At 39.5% G+C, this 13,135-nt stretch overlaps 1 protein-coding gene across 1 annotated transcript; it reads left to right on the top strand.

The window, feature by feature from the left end:
• The first annotated feature begins 9,412 nt into the window (after nt 1–9,412).
• LOC103985695 (subtilisin-like protease SBT1.3) lies at nt 9,413–12,005 on the top strand. Its single transcript, XM_009403481.3, has one exon. It carries the CDS (start codon nt 9,456–9,458, stop codon nt 11,802–11,804), a length of 2,349 nt encoding a protein of 782 aa, XP_009401756.2. The 5' UTR covers nt 9,413–9,455; the 3' UTR covers nt 11,805–12,005.
• Nucleotides 12,006–13,135: the final 1,130 nt, after the last annotated feature.

Raw genomic sequence — 13,135 nt, 5'->3', positions numbered from 1 at the left:
ATATATACATATAAAAATATGAATAAAATAATAGAAATAAATAACTTTAAGTACACAAATAAAAATATCAATTAATAATGCCCACTCAAACATATATTATCATATCTTTTATGGGTTGCTCGTAAACTCAATTATAAAAATATGTTCTTTCAAACACTTTAGGTTGTAAGCCTAAGTGAATAGATCAGTAATTAATACAATGAAACTTAAGTTATTAATTGATATTAATTATTTCTAGACTTATTTTTTTAATCATCAAATACTTTATATCATAATGCATAGAGCTGTAACAGTACTTATTTTTAGAGAAGAAAGCTATTACAATATGTCACAAAATATCTTCAACGACTTGATAATTAAGTTTGGTAACATAAGTTTTGAGATAAAACTTCACAGTCATAAAGTTTAATTAGTGGCTTCAAAGCATATCATAAAATCAACATATGTTATTAAGAATAAAATAATATAAATTTTTTTATATTTTTTTCCTATAAATTATCCTTCTAATAGATATAAATATAAACTATAAAATAAACTTCTTATTTATCAAGGCAATTTATAGAATAACACTTGAAAATATCATCATTTCAAGTTGATCTAATTTCATATATCTAAGCATATAATCCTTTATTTATTATAGATATTTTATTATTTTCTTTACGGTCCTTTAGTATTTTTATTCCTAGGTAACTCTAATATCTACCTAGTATTTTAATTATAAAATTAAGATATAATCTAATATAAGCTTAAGCAAACTTCCGGCTATACATACATAAAGAATATTTTTCTTTATCTATTTTTCTCCAAGTCATTTTAAAAATATTTATTTTAATTAAAATTTTTAGTTTTAAAATTTGCTGAATAGAATTATATACTAAATCTATGTAAGGCTCGGTCAATATATCTTATTTTGAGACAATCCTCATAATCATTGAGATCTATTCCTAAAAATCTCAATTCTAATAACATAAGATGTCTCATTCATATCAATCATATTAAAATTCTTAATAAAAAATTTCTTGGTTCAATACAATAAATCAGGATTACTGCTTATAAGGAAAACATTATCCATACATAAGATCAATATAATAAACTTACTCTCATTGATCTTCATATATAAATATTGATCAACAAAATTTTTCTTAAATATGAAGAAAGTAATAATATCAATAGACTTTATATATCATTATTCGAAAGTTTATTTAAGGTCATAAATAGATTTTCTAAATTTGTATACCAATTTTATATTTCGTTCATTTTATGATGATTCTTAACGAGTTTATATAAAAAAATAAAAAATATCTTGTTATTGTTAATGCATTCTTTATAAATAAAACATTTGGTTACAAGTATAGTCGTTATATCATTTGATACTATCTTTTAAGTAATGTTTATATAATAAACTTTTTTATAATTATTGGGTAACTCGACGAGTTCTCATACTAATTTAGTCATTGATTTCAACTTTTTTTTATTACATCATATCACTTTTTAAAATTATTACTTTTAATAACTTATGAAAATAATGAGAAATTTTTTTAATTCTAATATCATAATCTAGTTCTTGTAGATATACCATAATAATAAAAATAATATGTCTCTTTTTCCTTTGAGATATTTTTAAAATAGTTGATTGTAGTTGTTCTAAAATATCATTAGTAGCGATATCAATATTATGTGGGAATTCACTAATGTTATTTATTATTTACCTTTATTAAATAATTTGAATAACAATGAATCTCTTGAATGATGAAGGAGTATCAACCCATATCTCTTCAATGTCAAGATTAAATTTTGAGATTTTTACTCTCATTAGTTCGTAATTTTCTAAGAATATCATATTACTAGATTCAATTATTCTTGTACTATGATTAAGGCAATAAAATATGTATCCCTTTGAATATTTTTAGATAAATAATAAAATATTCAAAAATAATCTTTGAATCAATTTCTTTTCATATAAATTGAACACCATTATGTTTGTAGGATAATCCTAAATATATAAATATCTGAAGTTGAGTTTTCTATCAGTTCATAACTCAAAAGAAGTTGGTAAAATTAACTTATTAGTAATCATATTCAAGATATATATAATCATCTTTAGAGTTTCTCCATACATTAATTCAGTTACAGAATAATAACTCATCATGCTCCTTGCTATATCCATAAGAGTACAATTTCACTTTTTAGCAATCTTATTCTATTATAGCACATCATGTAAATTATACTAAGCACAAATATCTTACTTTTCCAAGAATCTAGTAAAACAACTAGAATTATAATTGAGTTCATCGTAACTATCATAAAATTTATCATTCTTGTTAGATTTGATAATTTTGACTTTTCTTATCTAATTGTCTCTTGACTTTATTTATGTACACATAAAGGTGTAAACAGCTTGAGAACTGATGTGAATTAGATATATACAATCATGTCTCAGTAGGTTTCTTTATTAAAATTAAACATGGAGTGACCTGCATATATAAGCATATATAATCTTAAGAAGTTTATGAAACTATATTTCATCCCAATATTTGATTATAGGAACATTATAAACTCGAGATTCATATTAAGTCTTTATAGACTATCATATAGAATCCAAAGATTAACTTTTATTGAATTATACTAATTATACAACCACTAATAGAGAATAATATCCTAAAATTCTAGGTAAAGAACCTAAATTTTTAGAATTTTAAGAACATAGCATGTATCTGTTAGGAAATCTTGAGCGACATCACATGCCAAGTGGAAAAACAGAAATAAAACACTCAGATTTTTACAGAAAAATAGTCTCTTATCATCGTGCAAAGATTGGTGTGCAAAAATCCGCTGAACCAAAAACTATGCATATAAGAAAGATGTGTTACCTAGGAAGATCGTATATCCCTAAAAACTTGTAGATCTATGGGAGAGGATGAATGAGGTTAACTATCCTCCTATCTAGTGGTGATCCACATAGCATGGGCTACGAAGATGCTCCTCAAATTACTACTCAAATCTCCTCACTATGCACACCACGCAATCAAGAAGGGGCTGGTCCTTCTTGTTGTCCACATGCCACAAGCAAGAGCTATTGGTTGAGAGGAGAATAAGATGTGGCAGCTAAAAGGGGTCTAGCATATGGCCCTTTAGTTTCCTTCTATTTCTAGATGCTCCCTATCAACTTAACCTTAATGGATCATATCATATTGGGTATTGAATATGCATCCAACTACCCAACCCTCTTAGATTAGTTGATCTCTACCCAATAATCTCTCATTAGTTTTTATTGGATCTCATCCATAGGATCTAATAGTTCATAAACTTATTAGATATCCAATAAGATATGGGCTCCAATGGATATCTTATATTCAAACCTCTACTCATTGTAGCACCTATCATATATGTGTGACCCTTTAAATTTAATATTCAGTTGGCTGTGAGTGATACCTATCAGAACTCTAGCTCAGTGAATTATTATCTCCATAATAATTCACTCGACTCATCAACAGTGGATGTATTATGCCACTACGTCGTAGTCCCTAAACGATACATGAGAATACAATCCTTTGGATCTATTTGTCCATAGTTACCGTGTATCTATAGTCCCTCATCAATATAATATCCTAGAGACCATATATCGGGCATGGTGTTGTTAGGCTCATACGGTTTATACTCGAGTCTCGTTCTAATCGAATTCTCCTAGAAAACTTTTTCTCTCTCAATCCGAATGACCATGGCTAAAGATTTACCTGAGCAAGAACACACGAGATAATCCTCTCATGACACTGAGAATAAATGATCCTCTATCGACACTCAATAGTTCTCGTAAGCTTGGCTACCACTCTCGATGACCGATTGTGTTGGATTTGAAACTTCTAGGCCTATAAGTCTGGTATCAAAGAGTGGAATACTCATATAATATATCCTTAGTATCTCAAGTCTAAGGATCAGATACACCACTGAGACAACAGAATTGTTATTTAACAATGAGATATTATCAACCATCCAACATTCCATAAGCGGATCAATTAGTAAAATTATTCTTCAATGAACACTTGCGTAGCATCTATAGTATCCTCACACGAGTAGCTATGACATCAGTCATCTTCATCATATGGATGTGTATACAATACACTAGTCTATTCGATCATCTCAATGTCCTTTTCGAGTGACTTATGATTGAGATTATTTATGGTTTATGTTTAAAGGTGAATTGGTCTCATTATCATGATCTCATCACGATCCGATTCTCATTTTATAAATCCATGTACATCACAATATATGCAATAGGCAATATAAAATAAAAAAAAAATCAAATAAATAATAAACAAAAAAGTACATATCATGTCACACATGCTATCACTCACGAGATTGGCTTGTAGGGCACTTATGATTAGAAATTTCTCACTTGGCCTAAAGCCAATTACCTACGTGTTTGATCCCCCATCAGACCTATGTTATGCTCAAAGACAATATGAGACAATGGCTTTGTTAGTGGATCTATGATGTTATCTTTGGATGAAACTCTTTCCACTACTATATCTCCTCATGTCACAATCTCTCTGTTCAGGTGTCGCAATATAAGGGAATCAACCCCTCGTTGCCCGACAAGACTCTAAAATCTATGATGAACTTCTTCATCCAGACTTCTTCCTTTATTGTCTCTATCGTAGCAATGTACTCTACCTATGTAGTCGAGTCAACAGTAGTATCTTGCTAAGAATTCTTTCAGTATACTATTTCTCCATTCAGGAGGAACACATTTATTGAATTAGACTTGTTATCATCGACATCAGACTGGAAACTCAAGTCTGTGTAGCCCTCAACCCTAAGGCTACTTTCTTCATATACCCGTAAAAAATCCTTAGTCCTTCTTAAGTACTTAAGGATACACTTTACTATTTTTAGTACTCCAAACTTGGATCCGCTTGATACCTGCTTGTGACACTCAAAGCCTGTGCTATATCAGGTCTGGTACATAGCATAATATACATGATATACTCTGTCACTGAGGCATAAGATATCTTATCCATATCTGTTATTTCTTCAAGAGTATTTGTGGACATACTCTTAGAAAGTGATTTCTCATATCTCATCGATATAAGACATATTTTAAAATTTTCATGTCAAACCTTTTGATAATAGTGTCTATGTACTTGGATTTGGACAAGTCAAGCATCATCTTGGATCTATCTTTATATATCCAAATCCCCAAGATCTAGGATGCTTCTCATAAATCCTTCGTGGAGAAATGTTTAGATATGCATGCCTTTATTGTGGAGAGCATTCCTACATCATTTCCATTTATTAGGATGTCATCTGCATACAACACCAAAAAGGTGATAACGCTCCCACTTATCTTCCTATACACACAAGACTCATCTTCGTTCTTAACGAAGTCATAAGATCTGATCGCTTCATCAAATCTTATGGTTCAACTTAATCAAATCCTAAGCAATTTGCACACATTATCTAAGCTTTCTTTGGACACGAGTCACTCAAGTTATATCATATATACCTCTTCATCGAGGTTACTATTGAGAAACGTAGTTTTTACATCCATATATCAAATCTCATAATTATAGTGTGTTGCAATAGTCAATAGAATTCATATGGATTTTAGTATAGCTACGGGTGTGAATATTTTGTCATAGTCAACACCTTGCCTTTGACGATACCCCTTAACCACTAGCTTCGATTTATAGGTCTCTACATAGATCCACTTACAACCAATGGGTATGATACTCTCGGGTGCATCAACTACGTTCCAAACCTTGTTGGAATACATGAAATCCATCTTTGAATTCATAGCTTCTTGTCATTTCTTGAAGTCTATACTCGTAATAGCCTCCTCATGGGTCTGAAGATCAATATTCTTAACATCCTCTCATCTGATATTATCCACATATCTCTCAGAAGGATGAGGTACTCTATCAGATCTATGTAAAGTCGAAACTTGTGTGCTAGGTATTGAGATACTAATACCACCCTAACATCATGTAGATACTAAAAAATTATATTAATATCATATAGATACTGATACCTTAACATTAAAATTAAAATTTTAAATTTAAGTTTTAAGTACTGAAATGCTAATTAAATTTTAAATTTTAAAATTTATATTGATACCCTACATGATACTGTATCAGTATCATGTAGATACTGATACCCTTTCATGTAGATACTAATTAAATTTTAATTCTTTATTAAAATTTAAAAATTATATTAGTATCATACTGAAATGCTAATGCTATCCTAATGCTACCCTAACATCATCATTTGGATTGTAGCACCCAGGGCCAGATGCGTTTTAAAAAAAATGATCAAACATCAACTTATATTTGAAATATACATTGAACCCTTAATATATATTTCAAATGTATTCTTAAACCATTAATATATATTTCAAATCTATTCCTAAATGCACCCTTACTCTAATACTTATCATTTTTTTATTTTTTAGATTATTAATTTTTTTTAACCGACATGTTTTTATTGGTTTTATTTCAAATCAGATTATGGTATCATATTTGGTGACTTCTTAAGTTAGTTAATGAGGAGTCTACGGTAGATAGAATATTTTTAAGGAGAAGGAATACTTCAATCTACAATGTAATAAACTCATTCAATAGTCTATCGATTAACACCTATTTATCGCACATAAGGAAAATAGTTACAACCATTTTGCAATCATGATAAGTATCCACTCATCTTCTTTTGCCGCTCTTCCGTCGTCCATTATTTGCATGAACAGTTTTGCATCAGTCTTATAAAATTTCCCCTTTGTGGACACGAAAAGCCAATTTTATTCTTCTTCGCTGCTATTTTCTTTTAGGCCCGTGCGAAAATTCCACCCTTGTGTTTATCCCCTATTTAACCTTCAGGAACAAATTGGTTCAAAAATGACTTAAGCCTGATGGAGGAGGAGGAGCGTAGGAAGGGAAGGAGGCAACAGAGCTGCTTGTTTCGTGTTACTTTCTCTCACCCATCGCTTTCTTTGGTACGTGTCTGTTTGGGTTTGGCTTCTTCTTCTTCTTTGGCCGTCAAGCTTGTCAGATTACAAGGTTTCTTGTTAGATCCCGATCAATCAAAAGGATTGATCCTCAATGAGCTCCTACTTTTTCCTATCCATTAGTCTTGCTTGCGAAGGCAAATTTGAACCGGCAATATGTTGCTAATGGCATTGCAGGATTATTATATGGGTAATACCGCGTTCATGACGTTATCGGTTGATCACAGGATAAGAGATTTATTTAACTTTTTGATTTGATCGGTGCTATGATGAGGATAATAATGACGACAAAACTCGGGCTGATGTCAGCTGCCCCAGATGACGCCTCACACCTCGATTGACCCGATAGCATCTGGTCAAACGAATCGGAACGTCGGTCGAGGCGCATTAATGACTTGCTCATGCTAGGCCCTCTACACTACGCCAACGTCAGTGTCAGACGCTATTAGGAGTACGAGCCTGCCCCTTGCAAGCGGGCACAGTAAGCTTCCCTATAAATACCCTTGCATGCTAAACGGAAAAAGGGGGGAGAAAGACACACACAAAACAGACCTCTTCGCATCATTTGACTTGGTCATCGGAGGGATCGGGTCGAGTTCCGACCCGATCTGTGTGCAAGTACCAAGACCGAGCCACTTCTTCGCAAACGTCGTGGAGAGGGATTCTTCCTCGCGGGACGTCCCGATGAGCCCGGACGCTGCTCGATCCGCTCTGCCACCCCCGTCGGCAACCCTGAGAGACCTTCGACAGGATCCCCACCATTCAGACCCGAAACGAGCTATGTCGATTTTGAGATCACAGCATAAAGTTGTTTATACGAACCTACGATGTTAAACACTCCAGCCATATAATCTGAACGACTTCGACGGTCGGACAGATCATCATAATCCGTTCCATATAGACAATGCGCGGTGGCGAGCAACAATTCCCGAGTCGGCGCTTCACTAACCACGTCACGTGTCTCCCGGCTCGGCGTTCTGTCAGCACGCCTCCACCCCTACACCGTCTCCCGCTTCCCGATACCCGCCGAGCCCGCTGCCGCAGCCTGGCTCCGCAATAGAGAGCTACGAGTCGTCGTAGTCGTCAGCGGCGAGCCAACGCCCAGCACGTGGGTGCCATCTCGCCGCCTCGGACGGTGGTCACGTCCTGCCACCTCGACGAGGTGAGAGAGTTGGAAATGGGGTTGGGTGGCGCACGTAAATGCGGCCTTTCCCGTCCCCGGTCGGTTGTCCCAAAGGAATGAAGACGGTCAATTAATGGCCAGCTGCTCGTCTGGTCCTCCACGTGACCTGGGTCCCTTCCTCGGTAGGTGGTGGAGCCCAAAGCTACGGACTGACATCGCTGGGGACTTCACCTGCAACTCCCAAGAAGGCTGAGGCGGTATGGAGCCTTTATGTGGTATCATACCTTTCTAAATCTCAGTTTTCTTATTGAAAGTGGGAGATGACCAAAACGTACATACTGGCATTATAACTCGTAACTATCAAAGATAAAAGAAAAAAAGTAATGAAATGAAATCCCATGACAACATGTCATTTCGTACTCATGTCTAATCCATCTGTCCTGATAGACCCACAAGTTAGTATCCAATCTGTCGCCTTCTCAGTTGTGGAGCAATGACCGGTTCAGAATACGAATGATCGAAGAAACATGGTGACTAAGACGAGAGTTTTCCTCTACCTGAGCGGAAGTTAGGAGATGGGACTATTAAAAGGCTCTGCATGCAGAGGTATTCTCATATCGATGTCACCATCCCCTTTTCACAAAGTCGACTTGTCAGTTTGATTGGGTTGTGAGAGGGGCTGACGACACCGACAACGGAAGTAGAGAGATCAACAATGCAATAATGCCTCTTCCGTACCAAAATTCTCGACGTCACCGTCGGCCTTCTCACAGACTCGATCCGTAGACTGTCGTCGACGATCCTCCTTCCGCTTCTCGTATCTCGATCATCTGTTCGTCCGCAAAAATATCTCCATGTTGAGTACTGAAACCCTCGAGCTTTGATTTCCCCGTACGCACCGGAGAGCAGAGCGTCCCTAACTCTGCTCACCAACCATCTGACATTGCTGCATAAACCTACAAGAGCAGCAAGCTGTTAGCTGCATGCATTAAGGCATAACGCTACACAACAATTAATTATATCTAATAAATAAATGTTGAACTTCTTAAATTTCCCTATACAGACATCATTTTTCTCTTTTCGTGTTTTTATCTACTGCTACATAAGCCAATATTCCTTCATTATTTAAGATTCTGTCATTGATAGTCTCACCTTGCGATGTGCGGCCGAATAAATTTGCCCAGTAAATGCGCTTCAATTACGAGCACCAACGATCACCAACTGTCTTTATTGCACCCTAGAAGACACACGTGTCACTCACATGCTCTGCTGTTTCGATTCTTTATACCCATCCCGCAGCCACCGTTCTCGCTCACTTCCAGCTTCCTCATCCCCATGGCAGCTTGCAGAGAGACATGGCTTTCCCTCTGCCTCTTGGCTCTCCATCTTGCCCTTTCTCTCCGTGCCGTCCCAACCAACAAGCCTCCTCCCAAAACGTACATCGTCCATGTGGCCAAATCCGAGAAGCCCGACTCCTTCGCCACCCACGTCGATTGGTATCTCTCCACCATCAACTCGGTGGCCGCAACTTCTAGCGAGTTGGATGCGTCGACGGAAGCAGATGACCCAGCTGATCGGATCGTCTACAGCTACGAGACCGCCTTCCATGGCTTCGCCGCGAAGCTCGGCGCCGACGAGGCGGAGCGGCTGGAGAGTGTTCCCGGCGTGCTCGCCGTCCTCCCGGAGACTGTCTACCGGCTTCACACGACCAGAAGCCCGGAGTTCCTGGGCATCGGCCCTGAGGACAGCAGCAACATCTTCACCACGGCGGCGTCCGCCAACCACGACGTGTTCGTCGGGGTGCTCGACACTGGAATATGGCCTGAGAGCCCGAGCTTCAGCGACAAAGGCATGCCGGCCGTCCCTGCGCGGTGGAAAGGTGCATGCGAGGCCGGCCGGAACTTCACCCACAGCAACTGTAACAGAAAGATCGTCGGCGCCAGGATATTCCACCGGGGTTACGAGGCCTCGGCGGGTGCCATCGACGAGAAGAGCGAGCTCAAGTCCCCAAGGGATCAAGACGGGCATGGGACGCACACCGCCGCCACAGTCGCAGGCTCGCCGGTGCGGGGAGCGAACCTCTTCGGCTACGCCACTGGCACCGCTCAAGGTATGGCGCCCCATGCGCGGGTCGCGGTCTACAAGGTCTGCTGGACCGGTGGGTGCTTCAGCTCCGACATCCTGGCGGCGGTGGACCGTGCGGTGGCCGATGGGGTGGACGTCCTCTCCATCTCCCTCGGCGGCGGGGTCTCCGCCTACTACCGTGACAGCCTGTCAATTGCTACGTTCGGTGCCATGGAGATGGGGGTGTTCGTCGCCTGTTCTGCGGGCAACGCCGGCCCTGACCCGATCAGCCTGACCAATGTGTCGCCCTGGATCACCACCGTTGGCGCGAGCACGATGGACCGAGATTTCCCGGCCAAAGTCGGGCTAGGGAACGGGATGAACATAACCGGCGTCTCCCTCTACAAGGGTCGTCAGAACCTGTTGCCCTCGCAGCAGTATCCTCTGGTTTACATGGGCGGCAACTTGAGCAGCCCCAACCCGAAGTCACTGTGCCTGGAAGGGTCTCTGGATCCTCGCGTCGTCGCCGGGAAGGTCGTGATGTGCGACAGGGGAGTCAGCCCCCGCGTGCAGAAGGGCCAGGTGGTGAAGGATGCAGGAGGAATCGGCATGATCCTGGCCAACACCGCCGCCAACGGCGACGAGCTCGTCGCCGACAGCCACCTCTTACCGGCTGTCGCGGTGGGAGAGACTGCCGGAGAGGAGATCAAGCGGTACAGCAAGGCCAGCGCTCGCCCGACCGCAACGCTCACCTTCGAGGGGACCAAAGTGGGAATCCGCCCGTCTCCGGTGGTGGCGGCGTTCTCCTCCAGGGGGCCTAACATCCTCACGCTGGAGATCCTCAAGCCCGACGTGGTAGCCCCCGGCGTGAACATTCTGGCGGCGTGGACCGGCGACGCAAGCCCCTCAAGCTTGGCGGCGGATCACCGGCGTGTCGGCTTCAACATTTTGTCCGGGACCTCCATGTCATGCCCACATGTCGGAGGGGTAGCCGCGCTGCTCAAGGCCAGCCATCCTGACTGGAGCCCAGCCGCCATAAAATCTGCTCTGATGACCACCGCCTACGTCCATGACAACACTCACCATCCACTGAAAGATGCGGCGACGGGCCAACCGTCGAGCACCTACGATCACGGCGCCGGCCACATACAACCTCTGAAAGCTGTAGATCCAGGACTCGTCTACGACATAACTCCAGAAGAATACTTCGAGTTTCTCTGCAGTCAGAAGCTGACATCAGTGCAGATGAAGGTCTTCACCAAGCATTCCAACAGAACTTGTAAGCATTCATTGGCTTCTCCAGGAGACCTGAACTACCCGGCCATGTCCGCCGTGTTCCGGCAGCAACCAGCCACCACGCTGACGCTGCAGAGGGTCGTGACGAACGTTGGCCCCCCGGTTTCAACTTACAGCGTCAAGGTTAGCGCATTCAAGGGCGCAGATGTGGTGGTCGAACCCAAGACGCTCCACTTCACGCGTCACAACCAGAAGCTATCTTACAAGGTGACCTTCAGAACCATTTCGCCTCAGTCATCACCTGAGTTCGGAGGCTTGACATGGAGCGACGGGACCCATGTTGTCCGAAGCCCGGTCGTGGTGACATGGCTGCAATCGCTATAACCTTGTGCTGGTGTCAGTGGGAAGAAAGCTTGACCGGAATCATGATGATATGTCTCTCGCTGTAGGCCTGAAAGTCCTTCCTACAAAGACATGAGATTGCTCGAGTGTGGAAAATATCGTATGATTGTATCGAGAATCATAAGGTAGCGAGCTTGCTGCATGCAGAGTGTTTCCATCACAATAAATGATGCTTCATCGAAATGTTTGCTCTTATGAATTGGATTGCTTTTCGTCAGATTCATACCGGCGTAGACAATAAATTTCTTTCAAGAAAAAGAAGATGTAACAAAGAAAACTTACCGGATTGCAGATGGCATAAACTTTATGCAGGATACTGACTTCTCATTACGTCTGCAGCTGCTATACTGCTCGTTCATAAACTATGAGTGAACGATCAAACCATGTCAGCATTCTTCGCAATATCTTTGGCATCTAACTCGGCGGAGCTTTTAAGGTTCCCAGATCACTAATAAATTGCCCAGTAGGTCATACTACTAAAATTCGAAGACAACATGGAAAAATAAATCAAATTGTTCAAAGGATTCATTGCATTACATGATATCATTTTAATAAACTTTAGTAAATTGCTTAGACACTCTGCCTCTACCTATTCCAACATATATGAATATGGTTACAGTATTTGTAATAAATGCATATGCAGGGCAAATATTCATATATGTATATATATATATTTGGATAAGAGGACAGACAGAAATTCAAATAGTGTAAAGAAGAGAAAGCATTATACTCTTCGAAAGAAAAAGTTAACGACCACTTTCTCTTTAGCTTAATTTAGATATGTAAATATAATTTTATTTGTATGTGGATTAGATAAGATCATATCCATATCCCCATCCACGAATTTTCAAGAAGCAAAAAGACATTCCTTACATGGTACATGTTAGATATACATTTGCACACCAATTAACTTGGATATGACAGAGTTTGATAAACGTTTTCTAACATAATTTCACACCTATTCGCTAAAGCATAAATAAATAAATTTAGTTAAGATAGTCTGAATGTATTTAAAGAAGACTTGATGATACAAACAAAGATAAAGGAAGATCTGTATAAACTTTCTTAGAAACGATAAAAAGATATGTATTTGCTCTTAATTTGACTATATTGTCCTACATAAGTTTAATGATGAGAAAAAAAATCTATGGATGCAAATTTAAACAGTTGAGACATTATGACTTGTTACTTTTACCATACATCACATAGTGTCTCCATATCAACGAAGGCCAGATGCCATATTTCACAAAGGAAACAGCTTTATGGCTTTGGTTTGTCTCCTTTAGTTGTTCTCCAAAAACAGTAAAAGTATG

Source organism: Musa acuminata, chromosome BXJ2-5, assembly GCF_036884655.1.
Source record: "Musa acuminata AAA Group cultivar baxijiao chromosome BXJ2-5, Cavendish_Baxijiao_AAA, whole genome shotgun sequence".
Taxonomy (NCBI): domain Eukaryota; kingdom Viridiplantae; phylum Streptophyta; class Magnoliopsida; order Zingiberales; family Musaceae; genus Musa; species Musa acuminata.
The sequence above is the reverse complement of the archived record's forward strand: the minus strand, read 5'-3'. Positions and strand labels throughout refer to the sequence as shown.